Source organism: Sinohyriopsis cumingii, chromosome 4 (genome assembly GCF_028554795.1).
Source record: "Sinohyriopsis cumingii isolate HCF-2022 chromosome 4, ASM2855479v2, whole genome shotgun sequence".
In the NCBI taxonomy this organism is placed as follows: domain Eukaryota; kingdom Metazoa; phylum Mollusca; class Bivalvia; order Unionida; family Unionidae; genus Sinohyriopsis; species Sinohyriopsis cumingii.
The window spans coordinates 3,070,268-3,092,493 of record NC_142964.1 but is presented as its reverse complement, the minus strand read 5'-3'; the positions used below and the strand labels follow the sequence as shown (position 1 = coordinate 3,092,493).

Sequence of the window (22,226 nt, the reverse complement as noted above, 5' to 3'; positions counted from 1 at the left end):
TCGCAACATTAACAGTAGTCATATTCTTTTTGGACTGAATAATGTGCATTTATAATATGAAGGAAAAAAAAGTTAAATGAAATTCCTAATTCCCTAAATCGGATTCAGAAATAAAAATTTAATTTCTTCTTCTCCGCCTTCCTGTGATAAAGAAATGTGTGTACAAAACCAGTGTGATATCTTCTTTTCCACACACAGGATCGCATTTAACATCAGAAATGCAGAAAATGAAATCCGCTGTTGTGTAATAACTTTGTACGCAAAATATAATATCAATCAATTTCCCACTTTAGATATATTTCGTTTGTATTATTTGATTCCTGTCTGGAAACACCCATCGCTCTGTGGGAATACCCACAAATCTCCGTGTTGGAAAACCCACCACAGACAGTTGCATTTAAGGATGCTAGGTTTTTCAATAGGAAGTCCACTGAATATTGGTTCTGATTAGTGAATTATCTACTCGTTTTACAGTCAGTTTGATGACAACCGTGTACAATATTTAGTAAGCATTGCCAATAGGCATTCACTTAGTGTAATAATTCAGTTTGATCTTGTAAATTACATCTTAAAAAGTTACACGCATCAATAGCCAATAATTACAAGGCAAAATAGAGAAGGCAGACATTCGTTGTAAATGACGGCGATATTTTGCATACGTATGTACCTAAATCCAGTTATATATGCATATATACATCATTCACACTTACCTACATTTATTTCTTTGATTTCATGTGAAAATATTCCCATTCTATTGCGGTTTCCATGGTTCTTACAAGTCTGTCGCAACTGGCATTTAATTTTTTAAAATAAAGAATTTTTTTTAAAAAAAATTTAAAATGCTACATTAGAGTCAACCTGAATTCGCTAAGCCTCGAAAAGGGAGACATGTTCTTCTTTAAATGAATTATGATCTTAATTCTATCTTATTTTATAGAGGAAAAAGCATCCACAAGTTTGGTCATTGGTATTGTTGTCGGCGTTGTTTCTGTTCTGCTTCTAATCGTTGTCATTGTTATCATCTACATGAGAGTAATCAGACCAGCCAGGGACCGTAAAGCGGTGAGTATCACTCTTTTCATTATAACAGCTGGTCAAATAAAAGTATCTTTCTCTTCTACTCTTCTAATAACTGCATTGCACCTTCCGATAAGCACACGATATATAGGCTAAGCGTTGTACGTACGTACGTGAGTCTGTCTCCTTGGTGCGGTTTCTGATTCCATTACTACTTCTTTTTTCTTCTTCTTCTTGAAACAGCTGATTTAATTATGAGCTGTGTTTTCATCTGGAGATGGAGATATGTCACGCACCCAGTCTGGTTGCAATATCATCATAAGATTTATAGAAATATCATCTTAGGAGTTACATAAATATTATTTTAAGATTTATAGAAACATCTGGTCGTATATCATCTTAAATTGTAAAGAAATATCCGCTTAAGGCTTTTAGAAATATCAACTTAACATTTAAAGAAATGTCATTTCAAGATTGATTGTAAAATCTGGGCCCTAATCCCAAGATTTATAGAAAAATCTGGTCGCGATATCATTTGACCTATATATATATATATATATATATATATATATATATATATATATATATATATATATATATATATATATATATATATATATATATATATATATATATATATATATATAATGTTCATCATTAACCAGAGTCGACTCCAAGGAAAAATGTTATCCTATTCTAGATTACGAACTTTATGAAGAAAAAAACCCCTAAAAATTGAAGCTGACATCGGATTTGTAAGGTTCAATTGCCCCGGACTAGTAAACAATTCGAAGACCCCAAATTATCCGGATGGTACACGAAAACACTGGCCATCTGTACCAATGACCTGGCAGCATAGGGACAGAAATTGACAAGAACTGTCTCCCTAAAAGAAATACTCCGGAGAACCAGTTTAGGCGTAAACGAATAATACCCACAAGGAATTAATGAGAGAATGATATCATTATTTCATTGTTTCACAAGATCAAATGGAATCCTAAAGACAATGAAACCGCTCCGGTGGCCTAATTGGTTAGAGCGTCTGCCTCGGATGCGGGAGGTCGCGGGCTCTAACCTCGATTGAGTAATACCAAAGACTTATAAAAATGGTACTAACAGCTGCCTCGCTTGGCGCTCAGCATTAAGAGCTTAGTGCTAGGACTGGTCATCCTGGTGTAAGGATAATGTTGCTGAGTGGGATATGATGATTCATGTCTGCTACAGTGTTAGAGATCACTATAAACTGCTACACTTACAGACATCGTAGCGATATGATTAAAACTAGTTAAACCATGTTAAAAACCCAAACACAAGCAAACAAAACCGAGGTAACCTCGTGACAAGCAAATTTTATACTAATTAATATCATTCTAGCCTTTTGGACACATATACTGATAATTATGTTTAACATTCTCGGGACCGTCTGCGTTCAAAATTAAGTTCTTGAAGACCAAGTCGTGACCCACAAACTCATTCCAGACAGTGTGACGTCAAGCAAAGTGACCAAAACCAAACTGTACTGAAAGTTCTTTTTCATATACGAACGTTAGACACATCTTCATTCAACAGGTTTTCAGCAGAAGTTAATCACGCCTCGATCATTGAATCCATAATGGTTGACTCTAATACTGACTGAAAATAAAAATTCAAATGACAATCATTCTGCTGTATTCTGAATCAGGAAAGAGTTAAATAATTGCGTACATGAGACTCAAAATGGATTGATTGGGTGTATGGACTAAAACAAGTATAAATTTTGATGTCGATGATGATCTGTCGTTTCCATTCCACATGAGGGATCGCTTTGTGCCTCAAATGATGATTTAGTCCCCCCCCCCCAAAAAAAAATGAAATATATTATTTATGTAATGTTACAAAATATGTATACTTAATCAGGGATTTCAATGCGAGAACAAAGAATATGGAATATTATGTATTACTTAATGATAAGGGGCCCCATGTAGCTGAGCAGATTATGGCGCTTCCCTTCATTTATAATGTAACCAGCCTGTGCTGACTTGTTTTCTTTCTTTTTTTCATTAGGCTGACGTAGAAAAAACACGAGTTGAACAAGGATCAGAACCAGCCGATAGCAAGCAGGTTAGAAAAGAAAGATAATTATGGATGCTATAATTATTACATTTTTATTTTAATTTCAAAAGCGACGCGATCACGTCTTCCTCTTCAACCCCTTATTTTAAAAAAAAATAAGAATAACCTGTGTGGCTCATGGTTAGCACGCAGGACTTACGACCGCTTAGGATTAATCTGCGAATCTTTCCAAGAACAGATCTAGTCGGCCTTTGTTATGTATCCATTGGAAAGACACTTTACTATGATTATCTCGATATGATATAACCTTTCATATATCTGTATGCATTTCATATATTTATATGCATTTCATATATTTGTATGCATTTCATATATTTGTATGCATTTCATATATTTATATGCATTTCATATATTTATATGCATTTCATATATTTGTATGCATTTCATATATTTGTATGCATTCCATATATTTGTATGCCTCTAAATACCAGGGCAAGGACCCATCCATATTAAGCAAAAGTTGGAAGACCTTCATACCCATATTACAGAAAAGAGCAGTAGATAAATTTATTACAATCAAGACCTAACAATAGATATACGACATCTTTTGTAGGCACTTATGATACATTTATATGCGTGATAGTGTAGAAAAAAAGGAAAAACGGAAGAAAGATAAGACGATAGAAAGTGTTTGACTAATTGGCAATGCAAGTAAAGATGAAAACCGCTAAAATGACGAGTAATGTATGTATGGATAGAAAGTGCTAAATCGATTAGCAATGTAACTATAGACAGAAATTGCTAAACTGATTAGCAATGTAAGTAAAGAGAGAAAGTGCTAAAATAAGGAGCAATGTATGTATGGATAGAAAGTGGTAAATCGATTAGCAATGTAACTATAGACAGAAATTGCTAAACTGATTAGCAATGTAAGTTATGACAGAAAGTGCTAAAATGACGAGCAACGTATGTATGGATAGAAAGTACTAAATCGGTTAGCAATGTAACTATAGACAGATATTGCTAACTTGATTAGCAGTGTAAGTAAAGATAGAAAGTGCTAAAAATATGAGCAATGTATGTATGGATAGAAAGTGTTAAATCGATTAGCAATGTAACTATAGACAGAAATTGCTAACTTGATTAGCAGTGTAAGTATATATAGTAAGATTAATTTATAATTTGTAGCTTCTCCTATATAAACCTGTTTGCTCTCTGCATAATATTTTCTCGATGGCCGCGCTTGTTTTTTTTATCGTCTTGGAGATGATAACTCTGCTTTTGTCCGAGGCACATCAGTTTCATTCGTCACCAGAACGATAACTTACTGACCGGCATTATGTGAAATATAAATTAAATAATTTTTCTAACAGCGAATGTCTCCAGGAAAGTCTATGCACATTTGCATTCTCTACTATATTTACGTCATAAATAAGGAAGATACAAATGAAGTTCGGAAAAACTCTTACGCAGAAAATACTTTAATAATAATGTGTTTATATACGTATTGTGGGCAACCAGCCCAAATTACAAAAAAAAAAAAAAAAAAAAAAATATGCACAGTTGATGCATATACATTAATGAAGTGAATACCATAACCAAATATAAGTGTTAATTTTATACCTGAAGTTCCTACTTTCACTACAGTAGAGAACAAATTTACAAATTGATGTCTTTATGGCTAATTTTCGAAGCATGCATACAGTTATTAAAATGCAGGTTCCTATATGAAAGCAGTATGAAATATTTAACAATTTTACTAATTGTCAGACAACAACAGACGACATTATATTTTGTTTCTATGACATTCAGGTTGCAGAGTGGACATTTTCCAATTTCATATTGCAGTTTTCAAAACGTCCTGCGCTGACCTTTACGCCTACAATTAGAAAAGATTCTAATAAATAAGCTTATCTAAACAAAACAAATTTTCTTCAACATATAAATTCTGTTTTAACACGTTATACCTTTTCAGCCTGTCTTTTCTGTAGACCGGTTTTGGTGTATCAATTTGCCTACAGCCCATTTTGCACAGGTTGATAACAGTATTATTATCTGTCCACACTCTGAATATACCATGCCTCACCGAAGAAATACCTCACTGAGATATTTTAAGCCTTGCTAGTCCAAATATGATAATTTATTCCAGAACTATCGATCAAGAGCTTTGATAATCGGCAATCAGTCATCTTTATCACCTGCCAAAGGGCTCATGATATAATTACGACCCATTTCTCATCGAACAAATCATCGAACAAATCATGTACCACTGAACTATGACAATTGCAGATCATCTTTATGCAAGTTATCATTCCGGGTCTTGTAAAGCTCCCATTCTTCGGAAGCATTCGAAAGTATTCTGGCAAAATCGTGATTCGAAATATCAGACAAAAATAAATTAAATTAAAAAAAAAAAACATTTCTGGGTGCTTTTCGAATTTCGATTGTTTTTCAGTTCATGCACAGCTATAGAGGCTTGTTCTTCCAATATAAGTTAATATTTATACTACACTCTTCTAGATGAGAATGCGTCACACAGATTATTACAATGCAACGTAACCGTAAGATTATAATTTCCAAATATTTTATTTGAAACTTGTAAAAGTCAAGCATACATTCACCACGTGTTCTTGTAAAAGTCTAGCGTGAAAAATCACAAACAGATGCTGTATTAGACTTATTATGAGATAGTTTTTCATTAACAGGAAGAGCAAATTCCAAAATAGGATTTAAAGATCTGAAGATAAAAATGCAGTATTACGCGCTAAACCCTTTATAATTTATTATGTTATGTACTTTTTATTACAGGAATCATTGATTGAACAAGCTTTCTCCGGTGAAAGAAACAGCGCTCCTCCAGCAGCAACACAGTTCAAGCCCAGCGATAAAGGTATAAACTGACATACCCATAATTCCACATCCTGGTCCTTGGTAATTGATTATTTCTGTTAATATTAGGGGGTTGGAATCAATAAAATACACAAGGATTGTTAAGTTTATGCAGGAAAATTAAAATAACAAAATGATGAAATGATTTCATAGAAATTAATATGACGGTAATTGAACACATTGAACCTTTATTTATTTTCCCCTTGATTTTTTCCTACCTCTACCTTTCACGTTACAAAAACGTATTATTTATTTTAAAGGAATCATGACATGTAAGTTTCAAAACAATCTTTCTCCAGGTTATATTTCTAACCAAAATGAACTAAGTTCATCGAATAATGATCTCAGAACTACAACTAATAACGAACATACGATTATATGGCATAGAATCAACACTTTCAGAAGCTCTTGTACTGCACATTACATGCCATTTAGAATGCCATACCACTATCGATATGAAACTGAAATTCCCTTGCTTCATTTAAAATGTTCGAGTAGGAGTGATATATTAAATACCTACAATACATACTTTTATCATAGTTTTTAAAGATTGTGTGTATTTTATTCTTCGCATGTCTGTCACTTCTGCCATGGTGATATATGTATACCTGTGTATAGTTTATGTTCATATATGTATACCTGTGTATAGTGTATGATCATATATATATATACCTGTGTATAGTGTATGCTCATATATGTATACCAGTGTATAGTTTATGTTCATATATGTATACCTGTGTATAGTTTATGCCCATAAATGTACCAGATGACCACAATATTAATATAAATTAATACATTTTAAATATGTGCGAGTCTGTATTCGAGTATATCTGAGTGTGTGTACCACTAATCGACTTATGAATAACGTACTGTAACCTGTTTTAAGTTGCTGACCACGTGGCAGATAGGTCGTTTATAACTAAATATGCTTTTATCTCTAAATAAATCTTTTTCTTCTTGTTCTTCTTGTTCTTCTTCTTCTTATTATTATTATTATTAACAATAAACTGCGTAGCTCCAGTCTATATTGACATCAGCTCTCACGTTCAATGTTGAATGTGTAAAGACACAAAAGAAACATTAGATTGCACAATTTTCTTTCGCTTCTGATACACTTTGCAAATAAAACTGATGGCGACAAAAACAACTGTGACAAAAAAAATAATTGTCTAGTGAGAACATTAATACTGGATCTATCCTTCTCGTGTTGCACAGCTTTCATCGTCATTCTGGCTCAGACGACATGATATTGGATTATAATATTACAGTGACTTCATTTAGTGAAAATAATTCATGTAATGACGGTGATAATGATGACGTGTAACGATGATACATGTAGATTAACCCATGGTTCAGGTAAATGTGTCCATGCTTGAGCTAGTATTAACACAGGAGAAGAACGTTTCGTTAGCAGTTATTAAAATGAATATTTTAAATATCTGGGAGGTTTAAGAGAGAGAGAGAGAGAGAGAGAGAGAGAGAGAGAGAGAGAAAGAGAGAGAGATCGTTGTCTTCTTCATAAATATCTTGTATAGATTATAATTCCAGCTAAATTATTAAAATGTACCCTTTGCTTACTTGAACCACGGGTTTAAGCCAATATAGCTTTAAAGAAAATGTATATCATATTTGCATATTTCATGTTTTAAAAATTTTCAGCTACCATCCTGTCCATATTACCAGCCGATACCTTCACTGAAGAACGAAGAGAGGAGTGGCAAGATATTGAGACACATCAGAGCATGACGAATATAGCTCTGTCTTCGATGCTGACTAACGGCAATGTACAAGGTGACCATCATAATGATAACGGGGCAGGGGAAGATGGAAAGAAGCAATCGAGGAAGAAGAAGGTGAAGAGAAAATTGGTTAACGAGGCTAATCAAGACATAGGCGACAAATCGATGCAAAGCGGCGAGAACGTTGACAACAGTTTTACCACTTTACTGGCAGAACAGGGGTTATCTCAAAATGATGGAAGAAGTAAAACGCACAAGAAACGCAAGAAAAGAGGGCATCATCATCGAAATAGGGAAGATGACCATCAGGTCGAAGATGAATCTTGGAAAGGAGAAGAGGAATATGTTACGCCTTACGATGACACCTTTACAAAGTTTGAAATATTTAATGAAAACAGTGAAGGAAGAGGAAAAAAAAAGAAAGGGAAGAAAAGGAAGGAAAAGAGACACTCGGCGAGAGCTGACGATGTCGATGACCAGGACCTTAAGCAAAATAAGGAGGAGATGCATATCTTTGAAATAAAAGTACACCCGGAATATCAGGGTGAACGTAATGGAAAAGAGACGAAAGAAGAAAAGAAAAAGAAAAAGAAGAAAAAGAAAAACCACATCGACGAGAAAGAAGATGAAGAAATGAAGGATGGAATAATGAATATCAAGCAACGGCATAAACACACGGAGGAAGGGGAAGGAGTACAAAGTGGAGAGGAGATGAAGAGAAAAAGAAAAAAGAAAAAGTTAAAATTACGTGAAGAGGAAATAGAAATTCACCATGGCGAGGATGAGGAAGGAAAGAAGAAAAGAAAACATATAGAACAGGAATATGGAGTGCAGAGTGATGAAGAGATAAGAGAAGAAAGAAAGAAAACACAAGAAAAGCACAGGGTAGACGTGGTGCCGAATGATGAAGACACAAAAAAGAAACGAAAAAAGAAAAGGAAAAAGAAAAGGCATCAGAAAGAGGAAAGAGAAGACGGCCATGACTAGGTACAGTCTTTACGAGGTTGTAAACAAATTCTGGAAGTCAAATGAAAGCTTGTGCTCCATGCAGTTTGAAGTCTTTTTTTTTTTCTGCTAATTTGTAACTATATTTACAAAAACACAATCTTTTCAATGTCCTACAGCTGTCTACACCATCTGCAATTATTTCACTTTTACACGTCTGTAACGGATTGAGTAGAAGATTACTATAGACAGGGGCAAGAGTAATAACACACCAGATTACGGAATGCCAAAAATATATTTGGAAATTTAAGATCAAAACAACATGTAGGGAGGACTTTACATACAATGAATTAATTTATCATGAAATTAATGAAGATAATTTAAATATTACAACGGTATTACTGTCAAAAAAACCCATTTTTTTAGTCGAGTTTTAAAAGTTCCAGGAACGGCCTTAGTAAACCCTGGGCCCGATTTGTATCATTTTGGCGGGGCCCAATGGATTTACCCTCAGGGCCCTCTGTTAACAACGAATTTTAAAATAAACTTTTCAACAAGTTTTATATGATATTGAACTAAAAGTTTCTTCCATCGCTTTGAAATTATTTCTCTCTATAGATATATTTAAAAAAATTACTAATGCGCGGGGCCCCTATGAGCACGGGGCCCGATTTGGGCCAAATAGGTAAAATCGGCCTAAGTCCGGCCCTGTTTAAAACGAAATCTAAAACTAATGCAAAAACATTATTTTTTATGCCATAAATACGAGAAAACTGCGGAAATGTCGCATTAACGGGAAATATCTAGAAATTTCTTTAGTCTGTAAGTCACATGGAAAGCATTCTGTATATAAAATTATACTACCTCTGTATAGATTATTTATTCGTTGTTTCAAGACTTTTTTTTATACTAATTTCGTAATTAATATTCAACAGAGTGATATATATATATATATATATATATATATATATATATATATATATATATATATATATATATATATATATATATGTGTGTGTGTGTTTTCTTTTATTATTTAAGGTACATATCGATGTAACCAAATCAATACACAACAGTTTAGGGAGGATGTTAAAATGTTTAAATACTGAAATTATTATTATGCAGAAACAAATCAGTGAACTGTTATCTCTATTACAGGCGTTTTTAAGTCAATGAAAAATGATCATGGCATAATACTGTGACTTCCAGACCAGCCCATCGTTTTGACACAATCATCTCGTTACACTACTGTACAGATGCAATTTGTTGAGTAATTTATTTTAGCTTTGTAAATTGAATTAACTTTGAAAATAAAATAACTTATTGGGACTCGTTTATATCTAAAAAAACAAACAAAATAACCTATCCGACCTTGATATATCGGATGCGTTCAGAATAATGTTACTCACAGATTGGTTTTGGTGTTTTACGGCAAAACTACACAGATAGGCGCGATTTTTACGTGCCGGCATAATGTGACAAAACTGTCTTGTCCATGAACACACCGCGCTATTCACGAGGACTTACCTGTTTTATTCAGCTACTGCTGATTTATCTCAAGCACGGGGACTTATGAAGTTTAGTTCGTTCATCAAAGGTGACCATGCAAATTTTCTCTGCAAAATGTTTTTAAAACCGAGGTGAAAGAAATAGATATTCTATATTATAAAACCGTTTCACTAGTCTCGTATCTTAAGAACAGGATTAGTGGTCAACAATTTACAAGGACTGACCCCTAAAATCTAAAGTCCACGCCGCAAACAATCCAAACCTTTGGAGCCCTTTAAGTTTACAGTAATTATATTTAGTTGTACGTGATCAAGTAAAAATTAATTTATATGGGGGTATCAAATTTTTACTTTTCAGTGAGTCTGTATTGGATATAATCAATATAGATCGCTAACTGTTCTGTTGTTATGAGTCATTTTCTGTGATAGTTTTTATTGTTATTTTGTTTTCCACTTTTTCAATTAATTTAAATTTTGATGTCGTTCTGGAAGAAAGTACGACTTGATTTGATTCTCTAAGTAAATATTCATATGAGAATCGATGGCAGAGAGAGAGAGAGAGAGAGAGAGATTCTTACGTCGCTCAGTCTTTCAAAAGAGTCATTTAACATTGTATTATGCTTGGTCGCTTGATTGTAGTTGGAATGCCACATGTTTAGGTGTCCATATCAATCTTTGCACAACTATCACATTTCTGTCAAGGATCTAAACTCTGCTGAAAAATTTTAAATAAATTATAATTACCAAACCAGGACCCTATATTTGAAATGAATATTCGACAAGATTTATACTCATTTAGTACAGTGTTTACCTGCCAGTAAAATGTTAGAAACTTAGTTGCCTTCATGGAAACCTGATTTAAAATATGGGTAGGATACGGTCTTTATTTGCAGTGCCACTTTGACAAACGTATAAACAGTCTTCTTTTCATTTGTTGAACACTAATACCCTATCACCCACAAAACCAAAAATAAACTAATAAAAACCACAATCTGATTAAATCAGATCTCCACTGTCCTGGGTGAAGACCTGACAGCGGCCGCTTAGGGGTAATGTTCTGGTGACCTCTGAGATAGCCAATGGAAACGTAGCTTTCAGAAATTTGAAAGTGAATAAAATCGATAGGCACACACTGATGCTCTTCAGAAATACTTCCCAGTCTCCCAAAAGCGATATATATATATATATATATATATATATATATATATATATATATATATATATATATATATATATATATATATATATATATATATATATATATACATATATATATGACTTCATCTGATTGGCTGATAACATTAGTGATTATGGTAATAGCATAGGTCACCATAACTCGACCCCAAAACGGTCGCTGTCAGATCTTCACGTAGGACAGTGGAAATCTGATTTTAATCAGATTGATAACAACCATAAACTCAATGTTACTGACAGATATCTTTATCAACAACAACAACAACAACAAAAATTTAAAACAAACCACTGTACCACCGTATTTGCTGAGCAATTACGATATACTACAATCTTATTTGCATTGTTAAAACTTAATCTTCATTCACACTGCCCACTGTGACGAAACTAATAAAAACAACCAAAACCCACACTTCCACCAACAATAATTTTGCTTAGACGTTATGCTTAAAACCCCAGCCACAAACCACTTAATTGCTATTCTTCAAAACCAACACCCTACCCACCATGAGACAAAAAAATTAATGTCAGCAATGAAACCAGCTTTGATGTATGAACTCCATCTTTATAAACAATCAGACATGACGTTGTCACGCCAGCATGATAGCGAAGCGAACTACCCAAATGGCTGCAGTTTATTACTTTCGGTTTTAATTAGGTAAAAACCCGTTCCGCATAAAATATAAAATCCCAGTCAGCACGTAACCCTACTTTCTAAGTCCTTCTGCGTTCCAGCCCTGGACGAGATCCCGCTGCTTAGTAGCCCTGGGCGAGATTCCTCTAATCGCCCTTAAGATACTCGTCTTTGAAAATACCCTTATGCTGAAGCAATCAATGAACGTCTACCGACCTTTATTTTATATTTACAAATTGATAAAATTGAACAGCCGATATCAGATAATGTAGTATTGCTGGTCGCGATGATCAATACATCATGCATATATTCCAAACAAGGAAGTATGGACAGAAACTAAAATCAATAAAGGGAAACCTGGAATTTTAAAAACGATTAAAGGTAAATTAAACGTACTTCCTATTAACACAGAACTTATCAAACTAATTGAATCAACTTTATAACTGAAAATCAGATTATATTAATTGTAGGGTGATATTAGATATTAAAATTAGAAATAAATCTAACCTACCTAAGTCTATTTTTTTAACACCGCTCCGGTGGTCTGAGTGTTTTAGCATCACGGGTTCAAATCCCAGTAAAGTGATACCAAAGACTTATAGAAATGGCACTAGTAGCTGCCTCGCTTGGCAATCAGCAGTAAAAGGTCAGTCTTAGGACTGGTCGGATTGGTATCAGAATAACCTGACTGGGTGGGCCATGATGCTACCTGTCTGCATCATGATGCCTCAGCGCTAGACATCACCATAAACCGCAGACATCGTAGCGATATGACTTAAAAACTCCAAATCGCACACTCTTACATACAATATTATTATTTTTTTTAAAAACGTTTAATAAAAGACCTTTCCGTACCCATGGGGTAGAGTGTCCTATTTCGAACCCAAATACGATAAATAAACGAAAAGTAACAGAAACCTTCTAATTTAAGATATATATGCATATGGGTATAGGAATAATGTGATAAATGAACTGCGCATACAAGCTTGCATTATAGAACAAATAGTCAGATGTATTTTCATGTATTAAGACAGAAAGAAACTCAGATTAATTTGCTCTACTCATATGATTCCATCGACAGCTGCAAAGCATGTAGCAACTACAAGATCTATGCATGCATAAATAGGACACATCAATTTAAACCCGACAATGATACATGTCAAACTTTTGACCTTAAGGGAAAAGGTCACAAATATTTTCTAATTTCCAAATTAGTACGGAGATGAAAGGAAAGGAAACTCACCAAAGAAGCCCCAAACTGGAAAACGTTTGGAATATAATATATAATCACAAAAAAAAATGTACAAACTCTAAAACCTCACATTGGAAAACATACAGCGCTGACTAGATGCCATTAATCGCGATTGGTAGTTTGTTGGCATAAGAAACATTATTTTTGTTTTGAGTGGGGGTACTTTAGAAAATGAAAATAAGGCTGTTTGTGGGTATGCCGTAGTGGCCCAGGAAATAACGAGCATATAACAATTATATGTTGCATTATATGGATGTTTTTAAATTACAAATTTGAAATGATGTCAATTGTGATTATTTATGTAGATGAATATCCTGCATTCTTGTGAATCCTCGTGACTGATGTAGAATTAAGTTTCTATTATTTCTTACGTATGTACTTTGTGTTTCCAGTATATTAGTATATTACCTCATCCTGATACATATAATTATTGATGGCTACAATTACGCTAGTGTTGTCGTTATTCTAGGATATTACAGACCTTTGTAAGGGTTGTGTAATTGTATATTTCAATCAGTTGCACACCTCGTTTTATTATCTTTGGTAGTTTGGTATAAACGCAATGTGCTAATTAGAAAGTGCTTCTGAATTTAAATAAAGAAATGGACGATAATCTGTTTGAGCTATTAGATAACACTTTTTCTGGTTTGTGCAAAATGCATGCATTTAGCGTTTTCAAATAAAGCACATAACTATCTCTAGTTTTTCAATGTTTTCTTTACCCACAAAGAGACACACGGTTATGCACAAAGAAAGTGTACGATATCGCTTGAAGTAACCAATGGTTACAAACGGTCCCGAAGTTTATATTTAGACATTATGTATTCTGTCTACAACATTATAAAGCCTCATCGAAAGAGAAACTACGATAATTATATTAAATATTGCGAACTTGATTTTAACTATTTCGATAGAGGATTCATTTTCAGCTCCAAATAATGATAGTACTGTAGCAACACCTCGTGCAAAAACTGCAAATAATTATTAGAAAATGGACCACAACTGACTGAAATCAGTACGAAATCTTTTGAAATAAAGCCCGCTTTCTTACAATAGGCAATGCAGAGGCACGCCATTTCAGAACGTGGTTAAATGAATTTTGCCACTTTCAACGCGATTCGGTAAGATTATTCATCCATATCGATGTTAGGATCGACAGCTAGTCGGATCGAATGATATAAATCATTTTTTCACCCATGCAACAGAGAAATCTAGCTGTTTTCCTAACCTTACTTTTCCTATCTCAGTCTAGGGGGCCCCGAGTGGCCGATTGGGAAAGCGCTCTCCGTTAGGGATCACTGCCATATCACCTCTGTCTGCGTGGGTTCGAGTCTAGGATTCAGCCAATGCGGGTATGTGAGAAAGCTTGACAGTAGTTTCTCGTGGATCGGTGGTTCTTCCCGGGGATTTTCCGGGTTCTTCCTCCACCATTAATACTGGCCGCCATGCATAGCCTATCGTGTGCTGAAAAATTGCGTTCAACCCCACAACAACAACAACAACAACAACAATCTCAGTCTAGTCATCTCACACCTGTCGTCTCAGTCAAGGTGTCCACGCGCTCAGATATGACTGAAAAATTCTTAAAGCTACGTTAAAAATCCGAAATACACACACACACACACACACACACACACACACACACACAGAACTAGTTTTGAAAAAAGAAAACCTTGTTGTCTTCTACTTTGCCTGGCGTAATTGTTCTAAAAATAAACAACAACAAATATATAACAAAAACATAGTAGCTTAAGGTAAATCCATCTTTGAGAACACGCCATAAAAACATTTCGAGAGAGACACACACGTTGTCGAGCTATTTTGTATTTTGCAAGTATGTTTCATACAGCATAGTCAATTTTATCCTCTATGCTGGCCTAACTCAGTACATTTTCAGGTCAGCATCATTAAATGTAGCTAAAGCCACAGATAGGATAAACTTCTCAATGCTGTGTAGAATAAACTATGACAGAAAACACTGATCCATGCACATAGACTAGGCCTATACACTTCATAGCCTCGTGGAGAGACAAATAATATAACCCCATGACTGGAATTCCCTTGTCTTGGTCCAAAATCCCAACAAAGTGTCAGTTAATCAAGAGACACTTAGGTTATACACATTACCGGCCACACAAATCCCAATTCTCTCAACAACTATAGAAATTTAGTAACAGTCAGAAATGTGTGATGTCAAACATGCTTTCTTCTATTTTTGTTAAGCACCTGAAATTGTGGCCAAGTTGAATTAAACATATACCTACAACCTTTAATAACAAATAATGCACTTACCAGCCAGAAAGAATCATTTATCCGTCCACACATTAATCCATAAGCAAATTTCACTGTAGCACTTGCCATATTTCCAAGACATAAAAACATTTTTTCAAAGAAACCGTGAACTTGAAAGTTCAGCACATGGTTATCCGCTAGGGTCCGCATTTGGAGGGTCTTTCATACACGGAGGTAATTTTATAATCAATATTAATTACATCACAAGTATGTCACAAAACAGTTTCACCTCCTCCAAAGAAAAGCAGAGTTATATACGATGGTGACACAGATCTCTAATTACCCATGAATAATCTAATGTAACATGTTACTCTTCGTTACAGCTTGCACTAAGTTACAGTAGAGATGTCAACCCAGTATCGTTTCATTATTTACAATATAACTTTTCAAAACTGGAATTGATGAAAATGAAACATTTTATTGTAATAATACTAATTATTTATTGTTTATTTCATATAACATCTATATATTAAATGTGATAATACCTCATTAGTATGTGACGTTTTATGTCGTTACTTTTCTGTGCTCACGTGTATTAACTGTCTACTTCGGATGCAACAGTCACACCACAGCATTCATTAACATATTTGTATTAATGAGCCGTATGTAAACATTTTGGCGTGAACTATATATTACACTAGTGAAGAGTTCATTTTACTTTAAAGGAAAATATAGGATGAGAAAAATAATATCTACGTTGGGGTTTGGACCGAGACAAGGAAATCCAAGTCGATGGATTATATTATATGTCTTCCCTCGTCTCGGTCCAAACCGAAACATAGATTCTATATGTAAATTTAATGTTATGGCTTTTGCACGTCGCATGATTTATCACAAGATCGATTTCAGTGTCAGGCAGTCACATCGCGTTTGGAATAAGTCCGCTTTGTTGTAATATGGGCTGCATTTTCATGACATTTTGACGATTCAGTATGTTTACTTACCAATGTAAACGTAAGGGTCAGGAAGTATTCGGATCTAATAACGTCTGGATCAGATCAATTACAAAATGAACTGACACTGCCATGATTCAAACATGTAGGTATAAATCGTATTCAGTATTGTTCCGATTGCGATTTCGTGCAAACTGGTTCATTTGTTGTAAACAAAAATATCACAAAAATGTTTTAATAAATTTTTTCTATCTATAATGGTCAAGTAAAAGAGCTATTTAGATCTACACAGGTACTAAACAAAGTTTTGATAGTTCAATGGCATCTCGGAATATTAATTTAAAATAAATTCCTCGTTGCCATAATTGGGGTTCCTATTGAATACAACTACGTTTAGGACACTCTGGCCTCATATGATAAAATAAAATTTTGTTTGAGTTACAACTGTCCCTTATAAGAGTCTAACATGAGATATGCATCGTTATGACCTCAAATGAAAATTTAATCTTACGTTTCAACCACTATGAACCATTTTGGGAATTTAACTTTAAATCTGAGTAACTATGGCCTCATATGGGAAGTTAACTTTCTCGTTTATGCCGCATTGGAGATTTTGGGTATTTAACATTACGTTGGGGTCTGTAGATAGTTTAATCTAGCATTATGCTGGGCCGCTTTGGGGCATGTGGGAATTTAACATCAAGTTAGTGCCACGATTGATCTCTGCGAAAATTTAATATTGTGGGTCACTATGGGGGTCTATGGAAATTTAAAATAATGAGTCACTATGGGGACATAAGGAAATTTAGCTTGGCATATAGCATTATGGGGTGTAAAAGAAATTATCATGACCTACAACACTATGAGCCAGGTAAAATTTAACATTACTGAGAATTTGAGGTGGTATGGGGAACGGGAAATAAACAAGGAATATGAGACGGTATGCACAACACACGCATTTGTTTTTAACGTACGCTTCCGTTTGTAAATCTAGTGACTTTTGTTCCAATTTGACATATATGATTGTTGAATACCAGATTTTACATATTTACGTTAGAACCTTGTTCTGAAATATCCGTACATCTATAATGTCAATATCTTCTGATGTACTAAGAGTACATCAGAGAAAACTACAACTTTTCATCTCGCAAGATGCCACCGTACACACACACACACACACACACACACACACATATATATATGCTGAGTATAGCTATACCTTTTAATCTAGTCATATGCTACCGTCTGTATATAGATGTTTACAAAATGTTTATCTCGCGAGATCATCGTACACAGATGTAGACTGCAGCAATAACAATAAATTTAAGAACAATGTAGATACTGGCAATAATATTGCCTATGTTCAATCTCTCTGTGAAAAGAGAAACAAACACTCATATATCACGAAAATTTATATATTAAAATTACGAAAATGTATATTTTGTAAACCTGTAAATAACATAAAATATAAACTAGAGTGTATCCCATATTCAATGCATACTGTATTAAGTATTACTAAACGTCTGTTTTCATTTCATGTGTGATTTGAATTTTTAAGGTAGTTTTAACAATTATTCAGTCATATCGCTACGATGTCTGCAATGTGTCAGTTTATAGTGATGTCTAGCACTGGGGCATCCTGACGTAGACATGTAGCATGATGTCCCACCCAGTCACATTATCCTGACACCAGGCAGACCAGTCCTAACACTAACCTCTTAATGCCGAGCGCCAAGCGAGGCAGCTGTTAGTACCATCTTTGTAAGTCTTTGGTATGACTCGCTTGGGGATCGAACCCACGACCTCCCGCATCCGAGGCGGACGTTCTAACAACTAGGCCACCGGAGCGGTCGAATGTTTTAATTTCATACAAAAGATTCAAATTTGTAAAATGTTGTGAAGATAATGTTCTAGCGATAACTAATAAACATGGAAATAAAACAATATGCTTAATTGATTTACGTGAAATATTACACAACATATCACAGCTTATCATTCAATAAATTATATGAGAGAGAGAGAGAGAGAGAGAGAGAGAGAGAGAGAGAGAGAGAGATTAGAAGGTACTGGAATCATACGGTAGTCAGAACATTTGTTGAGTAAACAGGATTGGGTTTTATAATGATTGTATTGTGCCCCAATCAGCAAATTATATCATCGCTAACAGTATTACCTTGGAAATTGTTGCCATGGTGTCTGTTGCAATGGTCACTGGAGTACCTGTGGGAGTCGTATTTATTTTTTAGTTATGAAGGTCGTTGTTGTATATGATGGCATTATAAACTTATTGATAATACTTCTTACTTATTTTAATATTGATTTTGAGTTTACAGGTTTGGTACTCACGAGTGTGGTAGCGAAATATTTGTTTTCCCCGGCCGCAGATGGCCGAGTAGAGAAAGGCGTTTGCCTTTACAGATCACGCATGAGTCTGAGTCTCGAGCTCGGCCAGCGTGGGTATGTGAAAAAGTCTGCAAGAATATTTATGTGGGTCAGTGGTTCTTTACGGTTGTTTTCCGGGTTCTACCTCCACCAGATATACTGGCCGCCTTATATAGCCTGCCATGTGCTGAAAATGGCGTTAAATCCACAAGAACAACAACTTTCTTCGATAAACAGGCCTATTTGCACCAATTTTTCCTTATAGTTGGTACATTAACACTGTTTGATCAATATGAAATTTCATTATTATGACCCTTTTGGTTGCGCTAAATCAAGATAATGCATTATTCAGCTTGTTGATTTTACCCACACAACCCACACCTCCCAAAAATGAAAATTTTTCGTTTAAAGTTTTAAAAGACCAATTCAAAGAACGATTCCAATGTTACATATAAAAGAGCTAGATGTACAGATATTTGTCAGTAATGACTAGATTGGTTTGCTTTCATGATTTTACGGCACATCAATAAAACTAGTTTATTAACTATGAGTTCAAAAGTATCTAGCAAAAATATATATCACTGCTACAATGTATTTATATTCATTTGTGTCTCTTTCAAATGCTTGAATGCCAACGTTATGTGCCTATACAGGTCATCCACTTGATAAATATAGATCCTACTGTTTGATTAGTCGCAATATATAATCTTCGATCTAATATGTCTGTTTTAGATGTTTAGGCACATCACATAATACTTATCCCCTCTCCATTCCCTCCCCCTACCACCTCCCACACATCACAGAAAATAAACAAAAAAAAAACAAGACCCCCAAAATACCCCCCCACCCCCCAAACAAACAAAACAGTGCTAAATAATGGAGATCGCTTGTTTTCGAGATTATGGCCAACTGTATAAATATTATGTCTGGAAGAAATTATGAAGATAGTAGTTAAAAGTCATGCCGAATGAGAGTTTCAAGTCGGATGCAACTGTAGATATATTAACCCATATCGTACAATACGGCGGCAGATCGATTGCTATGAAATTTGTCAGGACTAATCGGCAGAACAAACAACATAGACCCTGATGTACCGGTACATTACATTACGACAGATTAGTATGTGTGTGTGTGTGTGTGTGTGTGTGTGTTGTTGTTGTTGTTTGCAGTTTAATGTGAATGTAGACGGTATTCACAGGTGAAGGGAATGTTGGATATTTTCCATTCGTAATGATTCTACCATATAAATTCAAGTTAGTCGTTTCTGCTAGCTCTGTTCTATACACAGTGTTGTTCGATATCTAACATAATATGTGTATTCAAAGCAACAAAGAAGTTTTAATTATCCTCTACCTCAGCCATTGTTACTGAAATCGTATTGATTGCCCGCTCTACTTGTTTGCATTCCAAGTTGTGGCGCATACATGTTTTAGGGCAAATAGTTTTGCATACGCTTAGTAATGAACTTTGGTGTCTATATCTCGGTTACCAAATCGGTACATGGATCACAGTGATATTTTTGGGGGTGGGGTCGAGGTCAATCTTTTGACACACACACACACACACACACACACACACACACACACTATTCTACTACTACCAGGAGGTAAGATTGTCATACTCACGATTTTTAACATCAAAATTTTATAAAAAAATATAAAATACGTTCATGGAGGAAGCATCTATTTAACATTTACTATATAAAAAAAAAAACAACCACGGACAGATACGTACTTTGGCCATTCAGAAATCATCACTCCGGGATTCAAAACTTGTTAGAGTATAAACAAAAATAATGGTTAATTGTTTTCAATGATAAAGAGGGTTGCAAGAAATTCCACCATGATATCATTAAATCGTCTTTTCATGCGTGATATCTTGATTATTTTAAATACTCATTTCATTTTTGACATCATGATATTATTAAATAGTTTTTCATATTTGACATCATCATATCATCAAATAGTCTTTTCATATCTGACATCATGATGTCATTAAATACTCCTTTCATTTTTGACATCATCATATCATCAAACAGTCTTTTTATGTTTGAAATCATGATATCATTATTTTGTTTCATATTTGACATTATCATATCACTAAATAGTCTTTTTATGTTTGACATCTTGATCTCATTAAAAGAAAATCATATTTGACATCATCATATCGTTAAATAGTCTTTTCATGTTTGACATCATGATGTCATTATGCTTACCGATTGTAACACAAAGAAAAGAAATTAACAACAAACCAGGTAACACATGGACACGGCAAAGTGTTGAAACATTTCCAAATGAAACTCAGCCAAGGGGAATAAGACAAAATAAGTATGGAAGAATACAATAAGAAGACCTAAGCGATTTACCTCCCTTACATTCCATTTTACTTCAGGATATGGTGTCTGAAAAATCTAACTCCGGTTTCATGATTTATTCCATACATTTCAGTCACCGTCCGAAATCGAGAACTTAATACATTCCACACTTGTTAAGACTTACAAGTTTAAAATCATTTTGAATTCGACCGTGTAACAAACACTTCATGGACGAGTGCATTATAAAGCAGGGTATATACATTACACCAAACAATGTGTACGAACGAAACTAGTTTCTGTAATTTTGTACATATTCCACAACTGGATCGTTCTAAAACCTTCAGTTTCTTATAAATCGATTGATAAAGATTAATTGAACCGAATGGATAACAGTAGAGCAAAAAATGAAAAAGTTGTATTTCGTAACAAAGTAGTCAGTGTTTGTCAGAAGAAATATTTGCTGAACTATATATGCTTTTTGGCTAATTTACTTAAAGTCTCAGCAAATTTAATTATAGTAGTCCCAGCAAATTTAATTATAGTCCCAGAAAAAAGTAAATATATTTTCCCTCAGTAGTCGATGAATGTATGTACATGGGATGGTCTTTCAGTTCCACGAAACAAACCATATAAATGAAATCACAAACTGTCCCCAGCAACATAATATAAATCAGATAAAGCATCAATTAAATTTTGCATAGGGATAGACTCTAGTAATACGTATATTTAATTAATATGGTGTACATGACTTTTGTCATGTTGAGGGTTGTGACTGCCTGATTTTTGTCATGTTTTTAAAGATATTTTCTAAACGCTGAGTTCAAGGTCTAACCTTGTTTACGATCTTAGAATATTCATGAAGAGAACTTGTTGACAGTTTGATTGAATGTTCCATTAGAAATGACCCACATCTGGGGAATTCCTGGGAATTCTGTAGCGTCATAAGTCAGGTGACAGTTTATTATAAATAGAGGTTTTATCGAACAAAGTCTTCATTCTTGTTTAATACCAATCTCTGGGATTCTAAGATCAGAGTTTGTAGTTGTGTTAAGTATAATTCGCAAGAAATAAAACTGGTGAAGTATCAGTCACTCATGGATGTGTGAAGTGTCAGTCAC

General features: G+C 34.4%; 1 protein-coding gene across 1 annotated transcript in view; it reads left to right on the top strand.

The window, feature by feature from the left end:
- Positions 1–9,561, top strand: part of LOC149800538 (uncharacterized) — a 45,025-nt gene extending 35,464 nt beyond the window's left edge. The window contains exons 5-8 of the mRNA XM_089954204.1: positions 938–1,062; positions 3,061–3,117; positions 5,878–5,959; positions 7,618–9,561. Coding sequence (XP_089810330.1) covers positions 938–1,062; positions 3,061–3,117; positions 5,878–5,959; positions 7,618–8,684 — 1,331 coding nt within the window. The 3' untranslated portion in view covers positions 8,685–9,561. The remainder of the gene's footprint in view (positions 1–937; positions 1,063–3,060; positions 3,118–5,877; positions 5,960–7,617) is intronic.
- Positions 9,562–22,226: the final 12,665 nt, after the last annotated feature.